The sequence below is a fragment of the Asterias amurensis genome, chromosome 9, assembly GCF_032118995.1.
Source record: "Asterias amurensis chromosome 9, ASM3211899v1".
Classification (NCBI taxonomy): Eukaryota; Metazoa; Echinodermata; class Asteroidea; order Forcipulatida; family Asteriidae; genus Asterias; species Asterias amurensis.
In genome coordinates this window covers 5,377,505-5,403,992 of record NC_092656.1, presented here as the reverse complement: position 1 = coordinate 5,403,992, position 26,488 = coordinate 5,377,505, and the positions used below count along the sequence as shown (strand labels likewise).

At 38.6% G+C, this 26,488-nt stretch overlaps 2 protein-coding genes across 4 annotated transcripts in view; both read left to right on the top strand.

Annotated features, from left to right (window-relative positions):
- The window catches only part of LOC139942298 (tumor necrosis factor alpha-induced protein 8-like protein 1), a 52,525-nt gene extending 44,482 nt beyond the window's left edge, over positions 1 to 8,043 (top strand). Inside the window, exon 2 of the mRNA XM_071939113.1 lies at positions 2,519 to 8,043. Within this exon, the coding sequence (XP_071795214.1) occupies positions 2,519 to 3,090 (572 nt within the window). The 3' untranslated portion in view covers positions 3,091 to 8,043. The remainder of the gene's footprint in view (positions 1 to 2,518) is intronic.
- A 7,977-nt stretch (positions 8,044 to 16,020) lies between these two features.
- The window catches only part of LOC139942296 (uncharacterized), a 29,131-nt gene continuing 18,663 nt past the window's right edge, over positions 16,021 to 26,488 (top strand). For 2 of the 3 annotated variants that reach the window (XM_071939111.1, XM_071939109.1), the window contains exons 1-10: positions 16,075 to 16,151; positions 16,449 to 16,577; positions 18,981 to 21,849; positions 22,294 to 22,783; positions 23,006 to 23,184; positions 23,432 to 23,554; positions 23,956 to 24,143; positions 24,245 to 24,420; positions 25,026 to 25,345; positions 26,027 to 26,302. In XM_071939111.1, coding sequence (XP_071795212.1) covers positions 19,033 to 21,849; positions 22,294 to 22,783; positions 23,006 to 23,184; positions 23,432 to 23,554; positions 23,956 to 24,143; positions 24,245 to 24,420; positions 25,026 to 25,345; positions 26,027 to 26,302 — 4,569 coding nt within the window. In that variant the 5' untranslated portion in view covers positions 16,075 to 16,151; positions 16,449 to 16,577; positions 18,981 to 19,032. Of the gene's footprint in view, positions 16,152 to 16,448; positions 16,578 to 18,980; positions 21,850 to 22,293; positions 22,784 to 23,005; positions 23,185 to 23,431; positions 23,555 to 23,955; positions 24,144 to 24,244; positions 24,421 to 25,025; positions 25,346 to 26,026; positions 26,303 to 26,488 lie in introns of all 3 variants that reach the window. The other variant, XM_071939110.1, reaches the window with a different exon arrangement.

The window sequence follows — 26,488 nt, the reverse complement described above, 5'->3', positions numbered from 1 at the left end:
GGCACCACAGCAAAAGCACAGGGCACCACAGCAATTGCTGTGATGGGCGCCAAGGGTTATTTCGAGCCCTTATGTTTTGATGTGCCCTTATTTATTTTCGCTTGACCATGAATAGACCTACAAAATGGATCACTACCACAGTAAATAATGTAGAGAAAATCTCGTTTTAAAGTTGTACTTTTTTTCAAATTGCTGTATCGGGGTGTGCTTGCTATCATTTATTTTGTTTTTAGACAAAAATAAAGCTGGCTGATTTTATCATACAGAAAAGTCAACTTGTGTTCTTATATCCTGCAAATATTTTAATAAGTAATTAATTTTTAAACACATAAGTCACTTTATTTAAATGAACAAACAGGTTTTGCCCGCAGAGCACGGTGTACAAACTAATTTATAATAGACACCCTTTAGAGATAGGTCACTTCGTGAAAATTACTACGTTTCCAGATAGGTCAATTTCTGACATGCAAATGTCGCACACGGGGGGGGGGCTGGACTGATTTTCCTCATCACACAATACATATTTAACTCCCAAAGTATTGTTTGTTTACCACACGTGCTGCTAACAACAGCCCATATGTGTACACATCAAAAGCGTTTTCTTCATGATATTGACCTTAGGGCCCCCTTTAAATATAGTGAGAAAGAGTGCACTCGATCCAAAGCACCTTTGTGTTGTCAATAGCTCTATCAATATTGTTTGCATAATTATCACACAGATGTACAAGAGAAAGTGTCCATCCAAGAGAAGCATTGATGAGTATGAAATTCTTTACTGCATGTAACCAGGATATATGGAAACCTCAACCAGTGAAACAGGAAACTGATTTCATAAACTAGTTTCCGAAATGAAATTAATCCAAAGTTTGTTCTGAATAACACACACCTTTGTCCTTGTCCTGTTGAATCTTTTTACAAACTAAATAGACACAAAAACTTGTCGTAAATGTCCTTAATGATGAGACAAATGTTATTCTCCCAATTGAAATAATAATAAAAATAATAATAATAATAATAAAGAGCAATTTATAAAGCGCAAAAACAATATCAGAAAGAGTCTGCCTCAAGGCGCTGGAAAAGAACAACAAAAGTCTGGACCAGACAAAATTTGTACAAATCAAAGTAATACACAGTAAAATAATTTAAGGAATCTAGATACATAAAGCTGTCAACAAGTTAAAAAGTTAAACAACCATTTTAAAAGATTCAAACCGAGGCTGGAAGGAGAAATAATAATATTGGTTCCTATTTGTACAATGAATGTTATTATCCATTGCTGGTATTGGATTCAAGGAACATGACCAAGATGGTGGCAACATGATAAATGTCTATCCACCAAGCTATCATCGTTGGTTGTTGGAAAAGAGTCGTTCCCATAGTTTCAACAAACACATGTTGATTCCAAATGCTGCGTACCTTTAAGACACACTCCATCGGCCTTTTTCCTGCCTCATGTGAAAAGCTAGACAAGTGCTGACATCATGATGAACGTGATGACATTTACCAACCCTCTTGACATAAAAAGCCATACTTCTGGGATTTGTCTTTCTTTTTTTGTAGTTCATCATTTCTACGGTTTGTTAATCCGATCTCCCATTGGCCTGAAGCCTGGTCACAATACCCAGGGAGATTGGTGACACTTTTCAGGTGGCCGCGGGCCGCCAGGTTGGGTGTGTGCTGTGCGTCATAATCTGTTTCTGAATCTGTATTTTGGTCTTAAAATATAGGAGGCTTTGTATGTTGTAAGTCGGTTTAATATGTGCCATAGCCTCTATCAATCATTAAAGACACTGGACACTATTGGTAATTTTTAAAGACTTGCCTTCACAGATGGTGTATGTCAATATATGCATAAAATAACAAACTTGTTAAAATTTGAGCTCAATTGGTCGTCGAATGAAAGAAAAAAACAGCCTTGTCACACAAGGTTGTGTGCTGCCAGATGCTTGATTTTGAGACCTCAAATTCTAAATCTGAGGTCTCGAAATCAAATTCGCGGCGTGGAAAATTACTTCTTTCTCAAAAACTACGTTACTTCAGAGGTAGCCGTTTCTAACAATGTTTTATACTATCAACCTCTCCGCATTACTCGTTACCAAGAAAGTTTTTATGCTAATAATTATTTTGAGTAATTACCAATAGTGTCCACCGCCTTTAAACATAGACTCCCAATGAAGTACCACCTTGCACTCGGATAGTGTGAAGATTTAATTTTATTTACGTTGGTAATATCGTCGTTGCCCCAACCACCCCAAATATTTCAGAAACATTTTGTGTTTGAGAACATTCTTGTGTGTTGATTTGCTATGAACTGGAGGACTCTGATGAACTAGGACCGTTCCTAGCTGGTGCCCAATTTCATAGCATTACTTACCACGAAAATTTGCACTTTATTAGCTGTGAGTTGTGCGTGGTGCATACATGCGTGCCCATTTCCAGTGTTTAAACTCATAGTGATTGTGGCAAATACAAGAGGTTTATACTGATTTGATCTCAATTTCTCTCAATTTCCTTACAGTGGCTGAGGCAGGGACCCACGTTGACTCCAAAAACCTGGCGCTACGCTTTGAGAAGAAAATTGCCAGCAAGATGTCTACTAAGCGTGTGGCCAACTTCTTTATCGACGACACCATGGGGGACGTCCTGGACAACCTGTCCAGCATGGTCAAGCAGTATACAGGTAGCAAGAAAGACGCCGAGAAGATCATCAAGAACATCATCAAGGTCACCATCAAGATCGGTATCCTGTACCGCAACGATCAGTTCAACCAAGAAGAACTTGCCCTGGCGGAGAACTTCCGGAAGAAATTCCGCACCCTCATCATGACGTTTGTCAGTTTCTACGAGGTGGAGTTTAGTTATGACAGGGACTATCTGACGAGACTTCTGGACGGCTGTGCGGACATGTTGACGCAGCTTGTACAGAGACACCTGAGGGATAAGTCAATCGGTCGAATTGACCACGTCTTTAAGTTCTTTACGAACAGTGCCTTCATGGAGACCGTCTTTACGTCGGACACTCCTCTGAAACCCCACCTGGACAAGATCATGGTGGGACTCAATAAACTTATCGAAGGGGGCCACATTTAAAAAAACTTTTTGAATTTTGTGGTTTTTTTAATCAAAAGAAACTTGATGCAACTGTTACCTTAACCATTCCTTTCTCCCCCACTCAAGAATTTCTCAAAGGTGGTTTTTTTATTGTTTGAATCTTCGAACAGAATAGTCTTGTGGAATTGTAACATACATACTGCCTCTTGATTGACTAAGGAAATGGCCAACTGGCACAGACTGACTAAGTCTGGACGAATACATGCACATCCACCTATACTGAAAATTGATTGGGAAAGCAAAAAACATTCAGAGGATGCAGCATATGGACATATATATAGTGTTTCTCCCCCCTCGACCTTTGACTGGAGAAACCCATCGTGTTCAAGTAAAAGAGAGATCCTGGCTGGTCATCACAACTTCCAGAAGTATACTACTTAAAGAAGTATACTTCTGGGGTCATCATATTCACGAGAGTACAGGCGATGCAAGGAACAGGTTCTGTTGCATACTGGGTTGGTTGCGGCGTGTGAGGTGGTTTATGAGACCGACCTTTTTTAAATTACCACTGGTTACTCCGTACTTCGTTTAGCTCCATGAATCTATGTGTTTCTGATAAAAGATATTAGACGTTTTTTCCCTCGCCATTTTCAGACAAGTCCATTGACGTGTGAATGGGGTTGCCAGATAAAATAGACTAGTACCTCAGACCTTAAGCTTTTTAAAGGTATGCAGCAATTTTCCACCGTGATATAAGACAACTCAAGAGGAAAACGAAAATTTGATTTTGAACTTAACACAAGACACCACGGCAAACCACACAACAGAATCTGAATTGCCATGCATCAAAATTAGAAGCCTTTTTATGCATCAAGTATCGGCCCTGTGTTTTGTATACGTACATATAGGGGAACCAATGAAGCGAGTTCATTATGAGACACCATTTGACCTGACCTAAATGTATTGTTTAATTTATATATCCAAGCATGTCTTCCAAATATGCAGGAAAAAATATCGGGAGTTTAAAAGCCACAAAAAACCCCACTCTAAAACTGTTAGTTGAAATGCCACATACCTGTCGAAAGGATTTTATTCAAAGCTGTGTATCGTAAAAAAAAAAAAGGGATAAAGGTCATGTGAGGAACTGTTCACGCAGAAACTGGACCAGTGGCGGACATGAACTAGGTGTTGCTGATCACTAACCAAAAACTGATTGATGGTAGCCGTGTGATTTGTGATGTGTATTTACAAAAAGAGTCGCATAACCTGGACTTCATATAGGGGTCAAAGTGCACACAGCTGAAGAGAGGAAAGCATAAACCTTAAATTTTTATGCAGATGGAGAAATAGTATTTGTATCAACTTCTGATGTAAAGAAGTAAGGCACATTTTATCAGTTATTCAGATGTCATAATTATAATTTTTTTATTTTACAACACTTGGTTTAATGTGGAGTTTCTTCCCATTCGAACAACGACACATCTTGCCGTGGAGTGCAGTGGAATTTGCGCAGTAATTTATTTTTGTAGCGCAAGGTGATATGGTCTATGCATGAGTTGTGTTGAGACTGCAATACCATAAATGTGCATTATATTATGTGATGGGACGGTATCATTGATAACAGGGTTTGCCTTTCAGAAATAGATTCGCTAATGTGGCGGCCATCTTGGTTTTTATCTGTTTTACTGTATGGAACCATAAAGGCCCGGTCCCACTGCAGCGATATAACGATAACGATAATGAGAACGACACAGAGAGAACGCATTCTGTTGGTTGAATTGCTCCACGCAGAATACGCACACGCTCATTCAACCAATGGAACGCGTTCTCTTTGCATCGTTATCGTTATCGTTCTCGTTATCGCTGCAGTGGGACCGGGCCTTAATGAGGCTGGGATGACAACATAGTCAGGTCTCTTCTATAACAGATAGAAATTGGATCTTTCATTCGTTGTGAATACAATGAGCCAAACAAAAGTGGCCCCAGTAGGCAAGAGATGGTTTCATCTTTCATGATTTTATCAATCAATGTTTTATGGGAGGTGCAATTTAGAGAATTGGATGATACCCAGGGTCCAATTTCACAGAGCTGCTTAAGGAGGAAAAATGCTTTACAATTGTCTGCTAGGCAGAAATGAGCAGGATACCATGCAGCCACAGATTGTGGAATGATCGTTTAGCTGGTAACCTCAATCTTATAAGCACAATTTTGTTGTGCTGAGCCACTTTTTCTGCTTAAGCAGCTCTATGAAATTGCGCGATGTAAGGTTGTGTGAGTTAGTATTCATCCTAGTCTTGATGTCGTCACAAGATCTTAAAACATAGTCTAGAAGAAATGCTGTGATGCAAGATGCAGTTGCTACCCGGTTCACCATTCATCAGTTTCTTGCCAGATTTGTGGAAAGGTGAAGCTCAGCTACTGGAAGAAAAAGAACAACAGAGAAGTAATTCTCATGTTGATAGGAGGAGATATGCTGTTGACACTCAAGGGTTTCCTGAATGGGGTACGATGATATTCTCATTTGGGAAGATTTCAATCAGGGTAGATTTATGTCTCAGTGAGGGTGGTTTGGTTTTTAATAATAATAACAATAATAATGCATTTATAATGCGCCATCTATCTAGTGTACAAGACCCTATTCCGAGGTGCAGAAAAAACAACAACACATATACAACTAAAGAGAAAAATGAAATACACTGGTTTTCTATAAAATGGGGGCATTAACATCCTCATTTGGGAAGAGTGTTCCAATCAGGGGAGAAGTATATCCCCAATAGGGGTAGTTTGGTTGTTATCCTACATACATGGTTTTCTGATTGAGGACATTACTATCCTCTATTGGAAAAAGACGGCAGACTGGAAGACGGGTTAAATCTGGGTAGATGTATACCCCAATTAGGACAGTTTTGTTTATACAAGTAAAGGTCTCCTGATTGGTGCATTGATGTCCTCATTCAGAGAAACCAGGTAGAAGTATATCCCAATTGGGGAAGTTTGGTTGTTGAGTTCAAAGCTAGTTGCAAACGTATGCTTACTGTTAGTCTGATCCTAAAATGATGATGAACTTTGATTAATATAAGCTGTTTGGCAATTCAGGTAAAAAATATTGCATTAACTTTTAAAAACACAACTTTATATGGCTTACTTGGTGTCTTTATTTGTTAAACTAAATTATCCCTTATTTCCCCCTTTTTTTATACTATGCAATTAAAGTTGATTATTAACTTTCATCTCTACATGACTGTCCGTATACCACTCTCAATTGCTCATTTATTTTATTTGATATATTTTTTTGATAGAAGTTGCTGGTACTTGACTGTGTCGGTATCTTTATTATCCACGTAAGTCAATCTGACCTTTACTTTTTGCATCAAATCAGAGCGTTTCAACAAGTCTGTTGATGTGAAATCAGGTTTCTCGGGAAATGTATTTTGTTTGTCTTAGCTGCTATACATGTAGACCTTATGAACCTGTTGTCATTGTATAGGGTGCCCTCGGTAGAGGTCAAAAGAAGGTTGCTCATTGGCCCATTCTGTGTGGCACGAGTACAAAGATGTGTGTTTCTATTGTTTTATCATCGGCATACCTCCAAGATGGTGGGAAATGGCGTCAATGTGTGAGGTCTATTGACGAAGGATATTGAAGTTCATGGCATTAGCGTCAGTGGTATATATACAAAATGTAAAGTTGTTTCAAAAATATTTTTTATTGTTTAATTTTATACAACTTTCAGTATGGGTTATAGTTAAAACAAAGGGTGATATTTATAGAAACATGTTATTTAATATAGGGACTAACTATTGTTTCGAACAGTATTTGATTTTAAATAGTAAAGTTGGGCGAATTAGACACATGTACATGCCAGCTTCAAAGGATAGCCCATTTTCATTGAGCTGTCAAGTGTCCAAACTTGCTTAACACAGGCAAATTTTGCTTAGCAAAAGCAGGTTACTGGTCAAAACGTTCAATGTACAGTATTTGTGTCTTCTATCACTGATATTCTGCAGAATAGCTTAATGAAATTCAGATCTGCGGGGCCCTTTTTTATATAGCTGCTTGAGCAGAACAAAAAACTGCGTAAAAAGATCCCTGCTTAGCAATAACGAACAGGATACCAGTCACAAATTAAACATGTGACATGGTATTATGACTGGTAACCTGTGGCAACTGAGTTTTGTGCTAAGCTACTTTTGGTGCTTAAACAGCTCTATCAAATTGTCCCTGGAAGGAGCAGAAAGCATATGATGTACTGTTATTGTATAAGAAGCGCCCCTTGCAGTACAGGTCAAAATCATCATATTTCCCCCTCAGATGACGATGGCATGTACGATGATGTCAGTTAACAATAGGGTAATTTTAGTCACCACCAGTATCATGTTAGTAATATTTGTTAGGTCAAGAAGCATTCAAATATGCTGGTCAATGAATCCAGTGATAGGAGTGATTCATCTAAACAAACAGATTCCTTAAAGGTTCAAGTTCACACACCTGGGTGAAGGGAAGCCAATTATGGCTTACCTCAGAGTCAAAACGTACTACCTGTAGAAATAAATAAAGAAAACATAATAAAATTCAATTCAAAATATAAAGAAATTAAAGAAAAGGTAAATCAATATACTATCTAGGAGACTAAATTAGACAAAATCAAAATTAACATAATTTTTGTTGTTGAACATTAATTTGTTTTCAAGCGAAAACGGAATATCAACTACAGTTTAACCAAAATAAAAAAGGCATTGATGAGGTACTCTCTGCACAGGGTAGACCAGAGCAAACAAACAAATAAACAAACAAACCACACCAACATTGGAAGGACCAATTAATGGAATTAAGTCACTAGTTAGATATGTAACCCAAGGTTCTTTAGTCTTTCTTTAACAGTAGATCTCAACAGTTTGTGCTTTTCCTGGCTTTCTAGCAGAATTTAAAATACATGAATTCATATTGGAGGAGTTCATTGGCTTCAGTATAAAGACTCTCAAGGGCCTTGTGGTTGTACGAAATAGAAGAAAAAAAAGGATACCTCAACACTCATGCTGTCCGGTACTCTATGAAAAAACACTTCTCATATTCTTGTCGTCGTTTGCTTCGTGTCACATTCAAGTTGACTTCAGGGTCAATGAACAGACAATTGCCTATAAAAAGGTAACTTAAACTGTGAATCATGATGATGCAAAACATATTTCAAATTATGCTTCGCACTGCTCATACAAAATTGCAATTAATATGTTAAACAATTTTCTTTCATTATTACCGAGAAAAAGTTGTCATTATTATCTGAAAGCATACTGGATTGTGCCTCCCATAATAATTTATTGCTTCCATTAGATTTCAAAGTTTTACTCTATCTGCGTTTTCAAAAGAGGAAAGATACCACAATTGGACCTCGGATGGCAACAACAATCCTTGATGATGGACAGAAACTATCCCCCCCCCCCCCCGGCCTGAAGCTTTCTCCACCCTTGAAGTCTTAAGTAGTTACAGGTACATCTTCATATGATGAACCCGACACAGAGATCATCCTAAGAATCCTAAATAATATATTTGTTTCTCCAGACGTTTTTTTTTTTCAAATTCCTAAATCAACAAAAAAAAACTTCCCTGGAGGGAAAGAGATTTTGTTTTCCTTCCCTTAAAGTGGTAGATAAACACAAAACTTGAAGATACAGATTAGAAAAATTGAAGGACTTTATTTTGTATGCTTCCATTTGACCTAGGGGCAAAAAGCTGTTTTGTTGGGTTTTCTGAGAGTAACCTGTCGTTTGTGAAGAATACTTCGAAGGTAGATGGGGAAACAAAATTGACAAGTTCACTGTCTTTGCATCTTCAGATACTTCCTTGAATTATTAACTCAAGTATCAAAGTCGGTTTGATAGGCACTGGGGTGGATTTCACAAAGAGTTAGGACTATCCATGCAATTTGTATATCTTAGGACTAGTCCTAACTCTTTGTGAAATCGACCCCTGGACATATTTTGTCAAAGGCTAGTATTCTCACATGGTCTTTTATTATTTGAGTAAGAAATTACCTCTTTCTCAAAAACTATGTTACTGCAAAGGAAGCTAGTCATCACAGTGTTTTGTACTACCAACAGCTCTCCATTGCTCATTACCAATCGGTTTTTATGCTAGCAATTATTTTGATTAATTACCAACATTGTATAGTGCCTTTAAATTAGTGAAGCCCAGCTCAAAGACATTCTGAACAACAGTCATGACATAGTCGTATAGCTAAAGCCGCTAATTCAGATGTCTCCAAATTTAATTTATTAATAAAAACCTTTGTTTCTATCAAGCATTGCTTTAACATGTGAATGAACATTGATAATGCATTGTTATTGAATGTGTGCAAGACATGCACAGTCTGTTGCCTCTGTTGCCAAGGGCCCAATTTCATAGAGCTGCAAGCACAAAAATTTGCTTAGCAGCTTAGCAGCAAATTTTTGGCCTTGATAAAAACAGGATTACCAACCAAATTTCCACGTGATTTTCAGGATAAGCAAACAACAGCTGAATACCAGTAACAAACAATATGCAACAAATGGAAATTTGGTTGGTAATCCTGTTTTTATCAAAGAAGAAATTTCATGCTAAGCACATTTTTGTGCTTTGCAGCTCTATGAAATCGGGCCCTGGTCTTGGTCTAGACTTGGTGCCTCTTTAAAAATACAATTTTCCCACAAAAATAACACCTTCAGATGTGTAACTCCAATTTTTCTTTTTTTTTTGTAAATTTTAGCTGTTAATTTTTTTTGGATAACTATTTATGTTTTATTGATATTTTGGGATCTTGGTGGTGGTTGACCTCATCTTGTATGCTGCTATAATTTATATATAAAAAAGTTACATAAAGACATTATTTTTATTTTGAAATAGTAGTTTTTAATTTGGTGTAAAGTTTGATAACATGTGCAAAGTATACAGTTTTGTAATGCATTTGTTTACGCGGAATGAGTAAGCGATTTTCTGTGTTGTGGACAGTTTGAGAGGAAAGTTGGACCAGGCTAGTTGAAATATTGGTTGCTGTTACGATTTATTAAAACACCCATCATTTTTGAAATATTCATGAATTTTACTCACAAAATAAAATTCAGTTTGTTAAACACAAATCATATGAAAAGTAAATGATTGTTTGTTTAAATTTATATGTAACTTTTACCCCAATTCATTTAGAGATTATCATTACATGGTGTTACCACAAACCTTTACAATAACTTTCAGAGGTTAGTTTTGAATATCATTTTTCGAACCTTAAAAGATCGAGAGTAAAATGTTCCCATAACATGAGAACAAAATGGTGGCACAATATTCTAGCATGCAAACTATAAACTCAGAAGCACAATATTGTGGTCAAAACATCTCAATAAAACGAGAATCATTAAGTATGAGACTATTGTATTGTGTGGCTAATTGAGTCATGTATAAGGACTAGTTTGAAGATTTTTTTATAAAAACTGCTGGGTGTATATAGAAAGACAATACTAACAAGGGCTTCCTGTACTAATGACAAAAACAACATTCTACAACAATTGTATTATTTAGTATAAATGAGGCAATCATTTCTAAGGCCATTTTGTGTCTTGGGGAAGATGCAGCAGGCAGACTAATTGTGTAAAGTGTTTTTTTAAACGTGGGAGTAGGTTTTTAATTAAATGTTGTATAACTTGTTTTTGTGTCTGCTAATAACAATCAGTGACTTGAACTCTACTACATATACTGCTGATATATTGTCTAAACCTCAGCTTAGGCTGTGTCTGAAATGTTTGCTTCGGCTACAGCGACAGCTAGATTGCGCGGGTCTTGTCTATTTTCAACACTGGCAGAGGCGCTGATCTAGCCATAGTTGTAGGTGAGGGCGCCAATTCGGACACGACCTTAGACTCGGTTGATATGTACTTAGGGCTTTGTCCAAACTGCAGCTTATGACGGAGCACTGGCTGGGTCAGAGTTCAAGTCGAGGTTTGAGAAAAATTCCCTTATTTAAGTTTATAATGATCTGTAGAAGTCGCAGTGTAGACATGGTACTTGTTTTATTTAAACCTTGTTCTGGTTCAGTTACCAATATTGGGAAAGAATTGTTTTGTTTCAAGTCTCAACTTTAAATTGACCTGTTACATTATCTAAATGGGCCAGAATGTTATCCTCATGAAACCAATGTTGTAACCAATGTTGTATCCTCCCTTGTAGTTATGTAACTACTTTTTCAAGGACCTGGTTATAGAGCTTTGGTTGGAGATGGCAGTGGTGGTATTTTTTGAGAGAGTTGTACATTTATGAAGAAGTAGTTCTGTTTTTGTGGTGCTCACGCTACAACTGTAGTATTCCTAATTTGTTGTGATGTGAACTTGTAGAATTTGTTGTGCTAGGGTCTGAACAATTGATTAACTACCTTCTTGAGTGAATACTAAGGATGAATATGACGTGGAAATACCTTAAAGACAGGTTTACAGTTTAACTGTATTTTTATCTCATAATTGGCTTCCTGAAAAATGCTTGTTTTGAGCTCTCACTCAGTTTCATAAAGCTATTTAAAGCCAATGGACCCTTTCGGTACAGAAAACAAAAAAAAAGTTCACAGATTTACAAATAATTTACAGGGTTTACAGAAGGTAATGGTGAAAGACTTCTCTTGAAATATTAATCCATGAAATGCTTTACTTTTTGAGAAAACGGTAAAACAATATAAATTAACGAGAATAACGGATTTGTTATAAACACATGTCATGACACGGCGAAACGCGCGAAAACAGGAGTGGGTTTTCCCATTATTTTCTCCCGACTCCGATGTCCGATTGAGCCTAAATTTCCACAGGATTGTTATTTTATATATAAGTTGTGATACACGAAGTGTGGACTTGGACAATACTGTTTACCGAAAGTGTATAATGGCTTTAAAAGAAGGCTTACAATTTTTCTTTTTTTTACTCAAACTCCAAGATTTTGTTTGACAATTGCACAGAGCCGTATGACTTCACAATCCCATAACAAATTACCTCGCCTAGCAGAAACATACAAAAATATATTTCATCAAATCTTAGATTATACACCCAAATTCAGAAATCCACTTAAGGTTTATTTTTAGTTCTTGTCCGGTGCTTTTGAAAAGAAAAAAAAACTGTTTCAGTAATTTAATTGTTATTGGCGCAATGCAATTATTATTATTTTTTATCATAGTGGTAGTTGTAGAGTGCCTTTGCTTTCTTTTTTTTTCATCTTGGGGTGTCTTGTTTAATTTGTATACCATGTATATGCCGGGTAAAATTAGATTTGCTTCAAGTCCTCTCTTGCCTTTTAAGTTTTCCCCAGTGTATGTAGAACTGTAATATATACTATAAATAACTATATATAAACTTATTAACATTTAAGGTGCAAGGTTTTGTATTTTTTGTATGTAGAATTATGTGGGGAAGAATATAATATTTGTTTTTGTATTTTGTGCTGTTTGTAACAAAATTACAGCAACGACCCTATGAAGTTAATAGATCTAGAAGTAAAATTAACCATCAAACCAATGTATAAACCAATGTATGAACCTGGGTGCTAGATTAAGGCCGAATCCGAATTAGCGGCTACAGCTAGGGCTAGATTTCCTCGTCACCATGCGTCGAGGTATAGGATGTCCTTAGCAACAGCCGTAGCCGTACCTGCCAATTCGGATTCGGCCTAACACTGCTGTAGTGTGATTTATACCTGAGTAAACTAAGAAATAACAAATAAAAAGTCATAGGATGTATGAAATGTTTCCCTGTAAATATCCATCTTGTGTTAAGGCCCAATTGTTATTTACCATTAACAGCAACCTTGAATTGAAGTGTGTTTTCAAAAACTAAGATGATCATTTTCATTTTATATGCAGAACATTATATTGCATTGGTCGCCATCTTTGATGAAACAATGTGAAAAACTCCCCCCATAATAGTTTGTTGACCTCAGTGAGGGGACTGTTATGGGCGTATGACATCTTATGCAAGGGGTCTACTCTTCACTTTCAAATGAAAATTGTCACGTTTTCAAGGGGAAAACTGATTAATTGTGACATTTGGTTGAAAATGGATGCTGATTTTACCTCTAACTGTTCCAAATCCATCACAAAATGGTTTATGCCTTACTTGAGAGAATTTGTCTTTTAGTTTCCTTGATTTGTTACCGTGGTGACACATGTAATAAGATCCATCAGGAGTACGGTTTGAGGGCATTGTGTCAGAGACACTGGCATAGCAATCATAAAAATAAACCGATAATATACAAACGATTATTAAGCTAAATGCTTCACTTGGTGCTGATAACTATCTCCTTTAGAAAGCTTCTATTTTTCATTAAACTTGTTGAGTTTGTTGTGTATTTTGTCCTGCTTGCCCTATGCCTAGATTCAAAGAGCTGCTTACACAACCAGCCATAAACCAAAATAAATGTTACCAGCCAAAGTACTGTTTCATATGTAGGCCTACTGTTTTCTACTAATTTTCTTCTTAATTTGTTTGTCAAAAGCAGAATTGTTTTGCATGCTGCTTTTATTCTGCTTGTGAAATTGGACTCAAAGTCAGAAGAAAAAAAAAACACCTTCTCAAAACTCAAACACTCTTCAGTCTCCTGACAATGACTAGAGCAGGCTAGTGGAAACGTTGAGGCCAATTAAGAATTCACTCCACAGTACGTAGTGGAGTTAATAAGGAAAGATCCCCTCAATCCAATGAGCGAACTAGTTGTCCAGGCTGATTCCCTTACTCCCCGGGTAATGGCAGTTCTTTTCAGAAATAAGTAGGCCTATAGTCTCCTGAATTCTGAAATAAACCCAGTGGCAGTAAAATGAATGGCAAGGCAAAGTTCTATGGAACAAATCTATACAGCAAAGTAGATAAAGTTGTGATCATTTTGAGTTTTTGTGTTTAGGGGAAAAATTAAATCATACATGTAGTAGCCTTGTGTAAACAGACCCGGAGATGAGAACATTACGACCACACAATAACCAAAAACCGTTGAGATGGAAAATAACATAATATTATATGTGCATCATATGAACACTTGTATGCATATATGCTACTTTTCATATATCAAGTAATAAACCACAAGGGGAACTGGGGTTTTCTTTGTTTCACCAAAAACAAATAAAGCTATTTGTCAATAACGTCAGGTTTTGAATAAAATGAGTGCTCATTGTATACCAATAGTAGCCTACAACATCCACGAAGACAGACCAAATGTTTTTTTTTTCCTTAGATTCATTTAAATTCATGTCTTTTCTTTTGTATAAGCTCATAATCTGTTAGTTGTGGAATGTTTTAATTACAGGTAACTCAACAAGCAACGATCCTTCTTCCACAATTGGTGGAATAAATTGTTTTTTAAGGATCACTCTAAAATCATTGTACTAAATAATTATAATCGATTTGTTATTGTAAAAATAAACAAAATTACAATTAAAAATGTTATACATAATTAACTGTGATGACAAGCTATTGTTATTACAAGATAGAAATCCATCGAATAAATTTTATAAAAGTACATAATATCTGTCTGTTGATGTTTTAATTTAATAACGATCTTTCAGAAGTTTGATTTTTGTTTTTAATTAAATTTCTCTGGACACAATTGGTAATTGCTACAACAAAATAATTGTTAGCATACAAACTTACTTGTGAGCATTAAATAGCTGTTGATAGTATAAAACAGAGAAACGGCTCCCTCATGAAGTGAGAAAGAGGTAATTTCTCAGTTTCTCTCTCAAATAATCAAAGAATCCAACTGAAGCGTTATATTTTTCATCTGAACAAAGTAATGCAACAAGGGTGTTTTTTTCCCATTATTCTCTTGCAAATTCGATGACCAGTTGAGCCCAAATTTCCACAGGTTTGTTATTTTATGCATAATTTTTATGTTGGGATACACCAAGTGAGAACAGTAGTCTTCCAAACGTGTCCAGGGGTGGATTTCACAAAGAGTTAGGACTAGTCCTAACTTAGGACTAGTCTTAGGAGATATTAAAAATGTATAGCTAGTTCTAATTTAGGACGAGTAACTGAGTAACTCGTCCTAAGTCTAGTCATAACTCTTTGTGAAATGAACACTAGTGCCTTTAAGTATCGGGTGGATTTCACAAAGAGTCAAATCTAGTCTTATCTCGAGGAGTTACCCGTCCTAACTTAGGACTAGCCATACGTTTCTAAGATCTCCTAGTAGGACTAGTCCCAACTCTCTGTGAAATCAGGCCTGGAATTATGTTCATAAAGTGTGCAAGCAATTTTTCCAACGAAACGTATAATTTTCATGGGAAACACTTGGTTTTAAGGACACTGAATCCCAGTGGAGGCAACCCCCCACCCCCATGTAAACGAAAACGAACAAGAAAATGGGCAGACTCTAAATGTCAAACGAGCTACTTCAAATTCTGACAGGACCTCTTTGGGAAACCCTTTGCACCCGAAACCTATCCATATAAAGAGCCACGCCCCAGATCTTTTTAACCAATTAAAAGGCATAGTTAAGTTAGTTGTACCATGCAGGAAGAAATTTTCTTCCTCATGGTTGTACTCTGGACAATACAAAAAAAAAAAACATCTGGACAATTTTTGAGGATGACAAATTGTACAGAAAATAAAATTAATTGCCAGCGGGATTGAACCACCGAACCATTGACGGGGAAAAGAAATAACCAGGCTATAGAGGGCGCTGTTTACATTGCGTTAAGGCTTAAACGCACAATGTATGATAAAACGCACAATGTATGATAAAACTAAAAGTGTTGAAACAAACGAGCTTTCGGTAGAAAAAAGCCCTTCAAAGAAAGAGCAGAGAGTAAACAGAAGAAAGCTCTTAACCTTATTGTTATCACATGTAGCACTTTGAAAGAGTAGTAGTTATTCATTCGTTTGTCACCTTGTCTAATTCTACCTACCTCCATGCTCCAACCAAGTTCGGAATCGTTCGGCAGTTGTTCGTGATTATTGCTGGAAAGGGGAATCCCCCCACTTGAGCAAGCAACGCTCAATGCCAAAGCCACATCAAGGACGAGAGCATGCAGTAGGATCTAAAAACTACTCCGAGGTTGTGATTTTAATTTGTTCAACCACAATCTTCCCGCAGACGGTCGTCGTAGTTTGATGGTGAGTATCCGTTGCATGATTATTCCAGTTTTGTTCCGCCTGCACTCCACTGGCTGGGATTTCTTCGCCTATCTCTTTTTGTGGGTTCAACATTTTGCTATTTGCAATAAACCTATTGTGAAATCATTGCCAAAGTTCATGACATAGGGAAATCCCCAATGTTACACAGCAGGGGTTTTTCCAACAGTGAGAAATTTCTCATGATTATCTATGTTAAGCCTTTAATTATAAGGCTGCACCAACAGACGAATCACAAAACAGATATCTTGTCACATGAGGTCTTATAATTTATTGCAGATAAGTCGGGAAGTCGCAGTATTATTCAGTTCCAATAATTTGTTGAAATATTTGCTTTGAAGCTTAGTTTACCGATGATGTTGGTTCACATTTAGACACAGAATCACCGTTGTTCAGGTTTATACTCGGGTAAGTAAGACATCTTGTTCTTCTTTGTTTTTGTAAACTTGTGTATAAGTGTAGGGTTTTTTTTCATAGTGTGGACAAATTAAGACTCTTAGACTACGACTAAGAGTAGTAGGTAGGTGCTGGTATTGGAAGTGCTATAATTAGGCCAAGAAATCTGGTACACGCAGCCAACGTTGTGATGTGCCAACCACTGTGCAATTCAGTGGAATGCCTGATCACACCTAAAGACACTCTACCACATTTGAATTCCCTTTAGGACCTTGTTTTACTTTTCAAATCCCCAAATATTATTAATTAAATTGTTCAACCTTTTTATTTTTTTAAACTTTAGCTGCGGAGATTTTTTAAAGTAAATAAAGTATGAAATTTATAAACAGTCCATTGCCCCTGAAACAGTCACCACACATTAGTGCTGGGCGAATAGTGAAATTTTGGTATTCGGATACCGCTGGCCAACTATCCGAAATTAACCGGATATTCAAATAGTTTTTTCGCCGCTAGAGGACGTTGTTCATTTGTGAATGAGATCTTATGGGCGGATTGATATTAGTCTTAGACAGTGTCACTCAGTTCATTCATAAAAATAACTGGATCTAATTTAAAGATGGCGATTTGCTTTTTCTTTTGATCGTGATTGACTCTACGTGAAGGAAAACTTTCGTAATCTTTGAACAAATTACGTCAGAAATGTCATTGTTTTAACTCTTCACGGAGGTGAGCATAGTCAAATACTTAATTTATGCTGTTTTATGCTGTCTTAATAGAAGTTAAAATAAGGATTCAGACAAAACATTCCTATCAGTTGTCGCCCGACGTCCGCGGATATTCGGATATTAAAGAATATCCGGTTACTTGGTTGTAATTACAGAACTATCCGGTTTATAAATAGGTATTTGCGCCCATTGCGGATATCCGGTTAAGAAAAAAAAGGCATTCGCGGTTACGGATAGGAAAACCTATTCGCCATTGACCGGATATTCGAATAATTCGCCCAGGCCTACCACACATGTTCAGTTCCAGCACCTGCCTCAATTTTTTTATATATTATTCTATAACCATAGAAGCATTAATCAACATTGCCTTTTGAGCAGTTTATAATAAACACATTCATAAATGCCTCAGACAGTTTTGCTATTCCTATTGGGAGTATTGGTGAAGAGCACGTTACATGGGTGTGTATAAACCTTTGTTTATGACCAGTAAAAAGTGTTGAAACATGGGCGTGACACGCGAGCTTGCACCTGTGCTTATTAGACAGTTTCTTCATTCCTATTGGTCGAGAGCAACGGCAGGAACAGTTTTGCCACATCACATGATACGCTTGACGCGCACATTATTCCCTTATAAGGAGTTGTTTACCCAAAGGGCCTTACCATTTCATAGCTGGAGGGGTGTTGTGTTGAAAGAAATCATTGAACAATTATAATTTTTGCATTTATTTTACTTTTTGACCAAAAAGTGTTGATTTTTTTGACTGAAAAAAGTTAATTATGAATGGGAATCATTGAACTGTGTTGAATCGAGGCCTGGTTCTTGACAATTTACCTCGACTTCGTCTTGGTCAAATTATCAAGAACCAGCCCTCGTTAGGTTTAAACCACTACTTGAAAACCTCTTCACCACACATTGATTCCCTTAATAATGACTTAGCTGTGAAAATTTTACCATAGTAGAACAGGCCACTGTTCTAAGGGTTGGTGGTACATACGTATCTATCCTACATGTAGTTGGTAATGTATGACACTGCTCTAGAATTGCAAAGGTCGTGGGTTCGAATCCCACTCGAGTAATTTGTCTTTGATTTTTGTTCATGGAACAAAAGTACTGAGTATACAGTGCTAACACACTTTGATGTAAAGCAATTGAACCCTTTCGGTTCAGAAAAAAACAAAAAAGTTCACAGATTTACAAATAACTTACACGGTTTACAGAAGGCAATGGTGAAAGACTTCTCTTGAAATATTATTCCATGAATTGCTTTACTTTTTGAGAAAACAGCAAAACAATATAAATTCTCGTTAACGAGAATTACGGAATTATTTTAAACACATGTCATAACACGGCGAAACGCGCGGAAAACAAGGGTGGGTTTTTTCCGTTGTTTTCTCCTGACTCCGATGACCGTTTAAGCCTAAATTTTCACAGGTTTGTTATTTGATAGAAGTTGTGGCACACAAAGTGGAAAACACTGTTTCCCGAAAGGGTCCAATGGCTTTAAAGTGTAAAACCAAGATGCACATCTTTCCTTTTTTTATTTAGGGACCAAACCAATTTCCCTTCCAACTTCAGTGTGGTTCTACAATGACACAAAGGTAAAACATGGGGACTAAATAATGTTAGTTTAGGAAATGCAGGAATTTGATTTTGATTTTGTATTATTTTTTGCGCTTCTTTTCTTTATAGTAAGTAAAACTGTATTCAAGTCAACCGGAGAAGCATCTCGGTGAAAAGTAACATGGCGTTATCATCGGCAGTGAGCTCGGAACAACTTGCAGTCTTTAAAAGAGAATTATTGGAGCTTTTACAAGCAAACGATTCTTCCCTGGACCTTGCGACCCTGCAGGCAAGCTATTGTAAAAAGTTCCAAAAAAACATCTCCGTGAAGCAGTATGGCATTTCGTCGATCAAGCATATCGAGACATTGTTTGGAGATCTTATGGGAGTTGTCATCGACGGTAACAGACAGTTTTTGAGGCTGCTGAAGCTGCCAGAGTCCGAAATGTTTTCAAGTAATGAATCTGTCCGTGCCGTGGAGCCGAGAGGTTTGTCAGAACAGGATGTGATGAGACAGAACTTACTGGGTGAAGTCGTGAGACTACTCCAGCAAAATCCCAAAGGAGTTACTATCGGGCAACTCACAAGTAAGTACCGGCTGATGTTTGGTAAGGATATAAGGAGTGCCTTGAAGTCCTGTGGAATAGCTCGGACCGCTGACGCCCTCGCCACTGCTTTTGGGAGTCTTTCTGTCCATACAAAGGAGAAGATAACGTACACGGATTGGTTACAGCTGAAACAGGACTCGGTAGGGGCATCTGAAAAGCCGTCTCGACGGTATCCAGTAGGTGCAGATAAGCAACAGCTAGACAAGGTATTTGAAAACATACAAAAGCTCATCAAGAGGAAAAAGACAGGCATCCGTTTGAACATGGTCTCTAAGAAATACAAAAAAAGTTTCAACTGCTCTCTAAACAGTTATGGGTTAAATAACGGTGGCCAAGTTGCAAAAATGTTTTCTGATGAATTTGAGGTCCACGCTGTCCCAAAAACCAAAAGAAAGAAAAAAATTTACCTGAAAGATGCGGAGAGATTTGAGAATTCGGGATCCTCAGATGATGGCGACGACAGTGATGATTCAGAGAGTTCAGATTTGATGTCCAATTCATCGCTACCCATGGTTGTCAAAGCCGACAAGAATGCAGTACATCAGAGGTCTTTAATGAGCTCCCCAACTCTAAAGGTGAATGTTAACGCCAAACGAGATGAATTGAAGAAGGAACTAATCGGCCTATTGCAGATTTTTCCAGAAGGAATTGGCCTACATTGCCTTCATCGGGCTTACGAACAGAGATACCTGAGGCCTTTTACACTTGAAGGTAGCGGTATTGACAGCGTTGCTTCCCTGGCTGTGGAATTTAGTGATGTCTTTGTTGTAGTCAGCCAGTGCGATGAGCTGAAACACAAGTTTGTCCGCATCAGACAATCATCAGATGTCAACACTGCGTCAGGCCTAAAGAAAGGAAAAAAGTCTGAACAAATTAGAAAGAATATTGAAGAGCTGCTCAAGCCTTACCCAGCTGGTATCGCTTTCTCAATTCTTTCCCATAAGTACTCTAAGCAATATCATCAAAGTGCACCCAAAAATAAAGTCATCATGGAGACCTACAAGAATGACTTTGTTTTCTTCAGCAAGTGCAACACAGAAGGGCATCAGTTCTTAAAGCTGAAGCCAAATTGGTCTCTGACTGGAACCTCCTCCAAGGCTAAAGCGCAACCTAATTACAGTGCTGCCCCCAGCACGGGCCCTCTCCAGGCTGTCACTGCCAGGCCTCCACTGAGCTACTTTAGCCAGAATCAGCAATATGGCCAAGTTTCTGAAAATGTTGCACAGGTACATGTAAATGAAAACTATTCTGGTAGACCAGGGGTGTTGGGTGGCTATCCACCTCCTCTAATGGGCTCACCCCTGCTCCATGTACCATATGTTGAACCATATGAGCTGCAGAGAAATCCACACAGAGTCAAAGTCGCTCCACAACATGAGTACAGTGGAATGCCTACTTCCTGGTCTGGTGACCCACATCTTGAAACTGAGCGGTGTTTGCCAAAAAGACCAGCAGCATCATCTAAACAACTTGAGAAGCAGCAGCAAGAGGCTGCCTTCGTATTAGGGAGGACCATTGAGAACAGTAACTTGGATGGAGATTCCTGGCCTGTAGCTGGGAGTTCAGGTTTGACTGTGAATAAAGCCAGATCTGGGGTACAGGATGCACTTGCAAACCTTTACAAAGATAATGCTGCTATGAAACGGAAAGAGGAACATTCCAAGCAAAAACAACCAGCTGAAAAGCGGCAGAAGATACAGCCAAAACAGCAAGTCGAGCAGCAATCTGTCATACCAAAACAGAAGCAACAACAGCAACAACCTGTACGCCAACTTAAGGCAGCTCCGAGACAAAAGATCGCCAAGCAGCAGGATCCAAACCAGAGCAGGGAAGATGCTGCAGCCGAGAACATTATTACTAACCTAGCGGAAGCAAACGAACTTGTGACGGTCAGTCGTGTCGTGGAACTTCTAAAGCAGCAGTTCCAAGTCACAAATTTGAGAGGGCTTCGAGTTAAAAGAGAGACGGACATCCCTTCAATTAATCAGTTGGTAAGGCTCCAGGCAAAAGTCAATGCCTTTATTCAGGCGTTTGTCAAAGTCCGGGCTATTTGCACCCTCTATGAGCTCAAGGAATGTTTGGCAATGGTTGAGGCCCCATTTGACTGTACTGACAAGCTCGACTATTCTTCCCTCGAACTTGGACCGTTGGTCAAGCAGCAACTCGTCTGGGACTTCTTCAAGTTTCCACCAACCAAAGATGATTCTGATATCCCTAAAATCACAACTTTGGACATCCTGGAGAACCTGAGGGTCTACCTGCAAGTTAACAATATGTGGAGGTCAAAGGTCAAGCTGGAACACTTCATGGAGTACCTTATCAAAGAGTATAACGTGGAAGGACCTTGGGACTTGGGAGTCAAGATAAACAGCCTCGGTCTTGGCATTGCGGTGAGTAGTCAGTTAGTTTTAAAAACTTGAAAGACAAAAACACATCTGGGCCCAATTTCATTGCTCTACTAACCACTGAAATCTGCACTTACGATCACCATTCTCCTCTTGCACGGCATGCACTGAATTTCTTCGCTAGCCTTTTATTAAAGCCTGGGATGCCTAATAACGTGGAGTATGTACACTCGCAAGCCAAAATTTCCTGCCAACCCTTGAAGATGCTTGATGTAAGCAAAGATTTTCCTGCTTCCGTAAGCGCCAATCTTTGCTTACATTAAGCAGAGTCATGAAATTGAGCCCTCAAGGCATTTCAGAGAATTTCGTGGCAGGAAAGATACTACAATTTTGGAAGATTTTCAGTCATTTGGGAAATCAAAGTCTAAATGATAAGCTCTGTAAGTTTTTTAATTGTATTTTTTGTTTTGATTAATTTTAAATTACCAGGCTATTAAGACAGCTCAACGAGAGCAGAAGAACGTCATGGATCAAGCTCGCAAGGAAATAAAGACACGCATGAAAGATGATGCAGAAGAGGCCATGGAACGAATACGCAAGGCTGTGATGTCACCAGCGGACATCACCGGTCACGAGTTCACCCCCGGGCCCCAGCTTGAGCTGCGCCATCGCTACGTCAACATGTCGGCTGCGGAGGCCATCAACTCCGTCTTCACCAAAGCCATCGAGCTGGTGGAGTACGACCGAGATTTACATCACTTCTGTCTGTCGCTGAGTAAGGTGGTGTCAAAACCGCTGAGCTGCTCTCTGTTTCAGCTGGCGCTGTGCACTGGAGACCTCAAGGAGCCTGACGACCTCCCAAAGGGCTTTCTGGATTCTGATTCCGAAGAAGAATATGATGTTGATGATGATGACTATGATGAAGAGGACACAGGACCTGATGGCGACAGGATCACCTCAAAAACTCAACCAACTGAAGGTAATTTTTAAGGTCTTCTTCATCTGTGAAGCCTAGTTGCTTGCATTTCAAAGTCTAACAGAATGATTACGTCACTGGTGGCCATCTTATTTTTTTCTCATCAATGTATCAAACCAAGGCTAGAATAGACTGTGCATGCTAAGCAAAAATTGAGTCGGGGACCAGCCACAACAATGAAAACTTAATGTAATTGGGCTGGTAACCGTTTTTTTTCTATTTTAGATCAAGTGAAGCAAGAGCTAGTGTGTTACTTTGATCGCCTGCAGCATGGCATTCCTAACCTCAAAGACCTTGCACGCATTGAGACTAAAGTCTGTCAGCATTTTGGCTTCCAGAACTTCCTAACCCTCAGTCGAGCCAAAAAGACATTCTTGGAGTTTCTCTCAATTGATCACCCGGGGGTAAGAAAATTACTTAATTTTTTAAAACTACGTTTTAATTTGTGTAATATATTTGGAGTATTTCATACACATCGGTCACATTTGGCATGTTGATATGAAGCCCTTTAATGTGAGTTAAGTTTTATAAGCCACCCTTCGGGCGTGAAAAGCGCTATATAAAAACAAATTTTTATTATTATTATTTTTTAAAGTGAACTCGCCACAGGCTAATTTGAAGTTTTCCATATTTTTTCTTTCCATTGACTAGATACTCGAAAGCGTAGGTGGTACCCTGATGGGTCTGGCATCAGGGAAACCCAGCCAGGGCTCTGTCTATCGACCCTCCCGCTTGGACCTGGTAGAATTCATCCGACAGTGCGACCCGCATAAGGTCAGTATCCCGGATGACGCATGGGGTGGTGTTGGTGAAATGTCAGCCTGAGCTGTCAGTTGATGACTAGGCCTTAGTTGCGAAGTTGTTGGTTTACCAGAAACACCAATTGCAGCCTGGGCTATTTCATAGAGCTGCTTAAGCAGAAAAGATAGTGTAACATACGTTTACTGAGCAGAAATGAGCAGGATATCAGTCATAAATTATACATGTGACATGGTGGTTAGGCAAGCCGCTACAAGCTGCCTGGCTTATTTTGGAACTTGCCTCCACGTGCTTTCCTGCTAGTTTATTCGTATTCTGTATTTTATATAAATGCATTACAATGTAGTTCTGTAATTTGGGGAAATGTGTTGGTGGAAATAAATGATGGAACTTTTTAAATTTCTCTCGTCTTTCAGGAGTCTCAAGACACTGTAGATTGCTGCCTGCGTGCTCATTACCAGGTTGGCACTGTGGAGGAACTTGGTCATGGACCCGTCAATCGTTTGAGTCAACCGCTTATTAAGATGGCCGCTACATTAGGCCGGCATTATCAACAAGACTCTAATGCAGTCATCTATGAGACGGCCTTGTGTGCTGCTAATAGGTAAGGTTTATCTCATTAATAAAGCATCCCAGAACTCACGGTTGTTTTCTCTGTTAACCAGAAATCCTAATATAATTTCCTTCTCATTTGTGATGTTTCAGGAGGAATGAAAGCAAGAACAAGGAGGTCGGGTTGTTTGGTTCGCAGCGAGTGGAGAACGCCCTCCTGTGTTTACAGTCTGCCCCTCTGCTGGAGGACCTAGCCGAGTGGTCTCATTGGACGATGGTCTTTGAGCCGGAACACGGAGACCTGAAAGCATTTCTTGAGAGTAACCTGGGTATGTGATTATGGTTTTAGGTTTGATAGATTTCTTATTGGTGTGCTAATGTGCAAAAGTGATGACTAAAATTATGCGCATTGTTCGGAAGCGCGTTCTGTATTGTGTAAGAAATCAATAGCTCCCCCTTGCATAACGCAAAACGCTACAGGTATGCTAAGGTCACGCACACGTTTATGCACAGAGAACAGCTATTGTCCAATGATCTGCCTCCTTTTTGAGAGTGTGACGACATATGCAATGGGTCTATTAGTGAAAGAGGGCAATACATGTTTGTTTACTTGTATTTTTGGTTGGTCGGTGGATGGTTATTTTGTGTGTTCATTTTTATCATACGCTGACCTGAATCCATTAAAAAAAAAAATGTTTTTAAAACAAAAAATTAAGATTGCACAACCACACAGTTTTCAGAATAGGGAAGAGGACTCTGTGCTATTGTGGCCTAATTAGTGTTATTATTATACCTATTATTTCTTTTTTTTTGGGGGGGGTGGGGGTGGTCGCCATATGATCAATTTTTCACTAAAATAAATGGTACATGAAAGGGTTAACTGATATTACATTTTGAGCATAGTTTTTTTTCTTAATTTTGTGATCTCTTGCAGGTCTGACTCTGTCTCCACCAATCAAAATCAATGCTTTGGAAGTGAGACCAGGAGTCCTGCTTCGATTGGCCACGGAAACGTCCAATGATTTGTTCGCCGCTGCTGCAAAGAGCGGTGACAGTGTCAACACTGTCGGCCATCTTGTCTCTCTGGTAGTGAAGGATGGTCCTCGTAACATTCCCTTGGCATTGCTTAGCAACCACATGGAGACGGCTCTGAATGTGATGGGTGTGGCCTCGGATCACGGAGATGTCATAGGATTCATCTTGGAATGCCTCGAAGCTGTACCCTTGCAAATTGGTCAGGCTGTAGTAAGACAGGTCAGTACAAAAAAAGACTTATTGTTTCTACTGACCCAATTCACCTGACGTCATCATTAGGATATACTTGGTTGCGCCATTTTGGTGGTCAATGTCACTGTGCGTTATTCAGTGAAGTGCGCATTTTAGGCGATGCAGCATTTACACCTATTGACCATCAAAATGGTGAGCTTGGCACAGTCTCCGTAGGTGACCTGTGTACAAGGGGTCAATAACAACCATTTCTACTTCTGTAAACTTTCTTGTTGTTAAAGTTTTTGAATATTGATCAATTTGACATCAATCAGATTTTGGACTTAGAGCTCTCTCCAATATACTTTGAGAGCTGAAACATCGTCATGCACAACCCAGGCAGGTCAGATCACTGACACCAAATTTCTTCAAAATCCACGTACACACCACTCATGGGGAACTCGATCCTTCTCACACTCTGGCCCATCTCTTATGGACTGAACTCCCTTCCAATCTCCAACAAGTCACTAAACCAACTTTTAAACTCTTTTGAAACCTATTTTTGTGCTTAAAATGTCTTCTTTTTATCTCAATGTACATTTGTATGCCCACTTTTGCATCTCTCCTGTGCCAGTAGTGTCTTCTAGACAGACATGGCACATTGTAAAGGCCCCTTTTATTATTATTGTTATTATTAATACTCATGGGGAATGGTTTTCTCTTCTCAAGGTCTTCCTAAATCCACTTGTGAATGTTCTTGGGTCAGAGGTCAAATCAAGGCAGTTGATTCTCGCTGCCTGCAAAACCACAAGACAGAAGAGCAGAATCCAGAGTCTGGGGCTCCTGCTGGGTATCAGCCAATGGAAAGACAGCTTTCTGGAGCAGAGAATGCCCCGGAACATAGATAACCAGCAGGACTTCTCAGGAGATGAGGAGGAGGAGTTTGACGTCAATAATTTCTTGTCATTAAAGAAATCTCATCAAGCTGAAGAAAGACCTTCAAAGGTGAATTTCTGGCTGAAAATCTTATCTATAATAATAAAATAATAAATAGTTCTTATAAACCGCATAGTCGCTATGCGCATGGGTGAGTTAAAAGGTGAGCAAACACTCCCGCAAAAGATAATACACATGGTTGTACCCGCAAGTTTACTATTAAGTGTTAATTCTTATCTTACAGAAGACTATGTT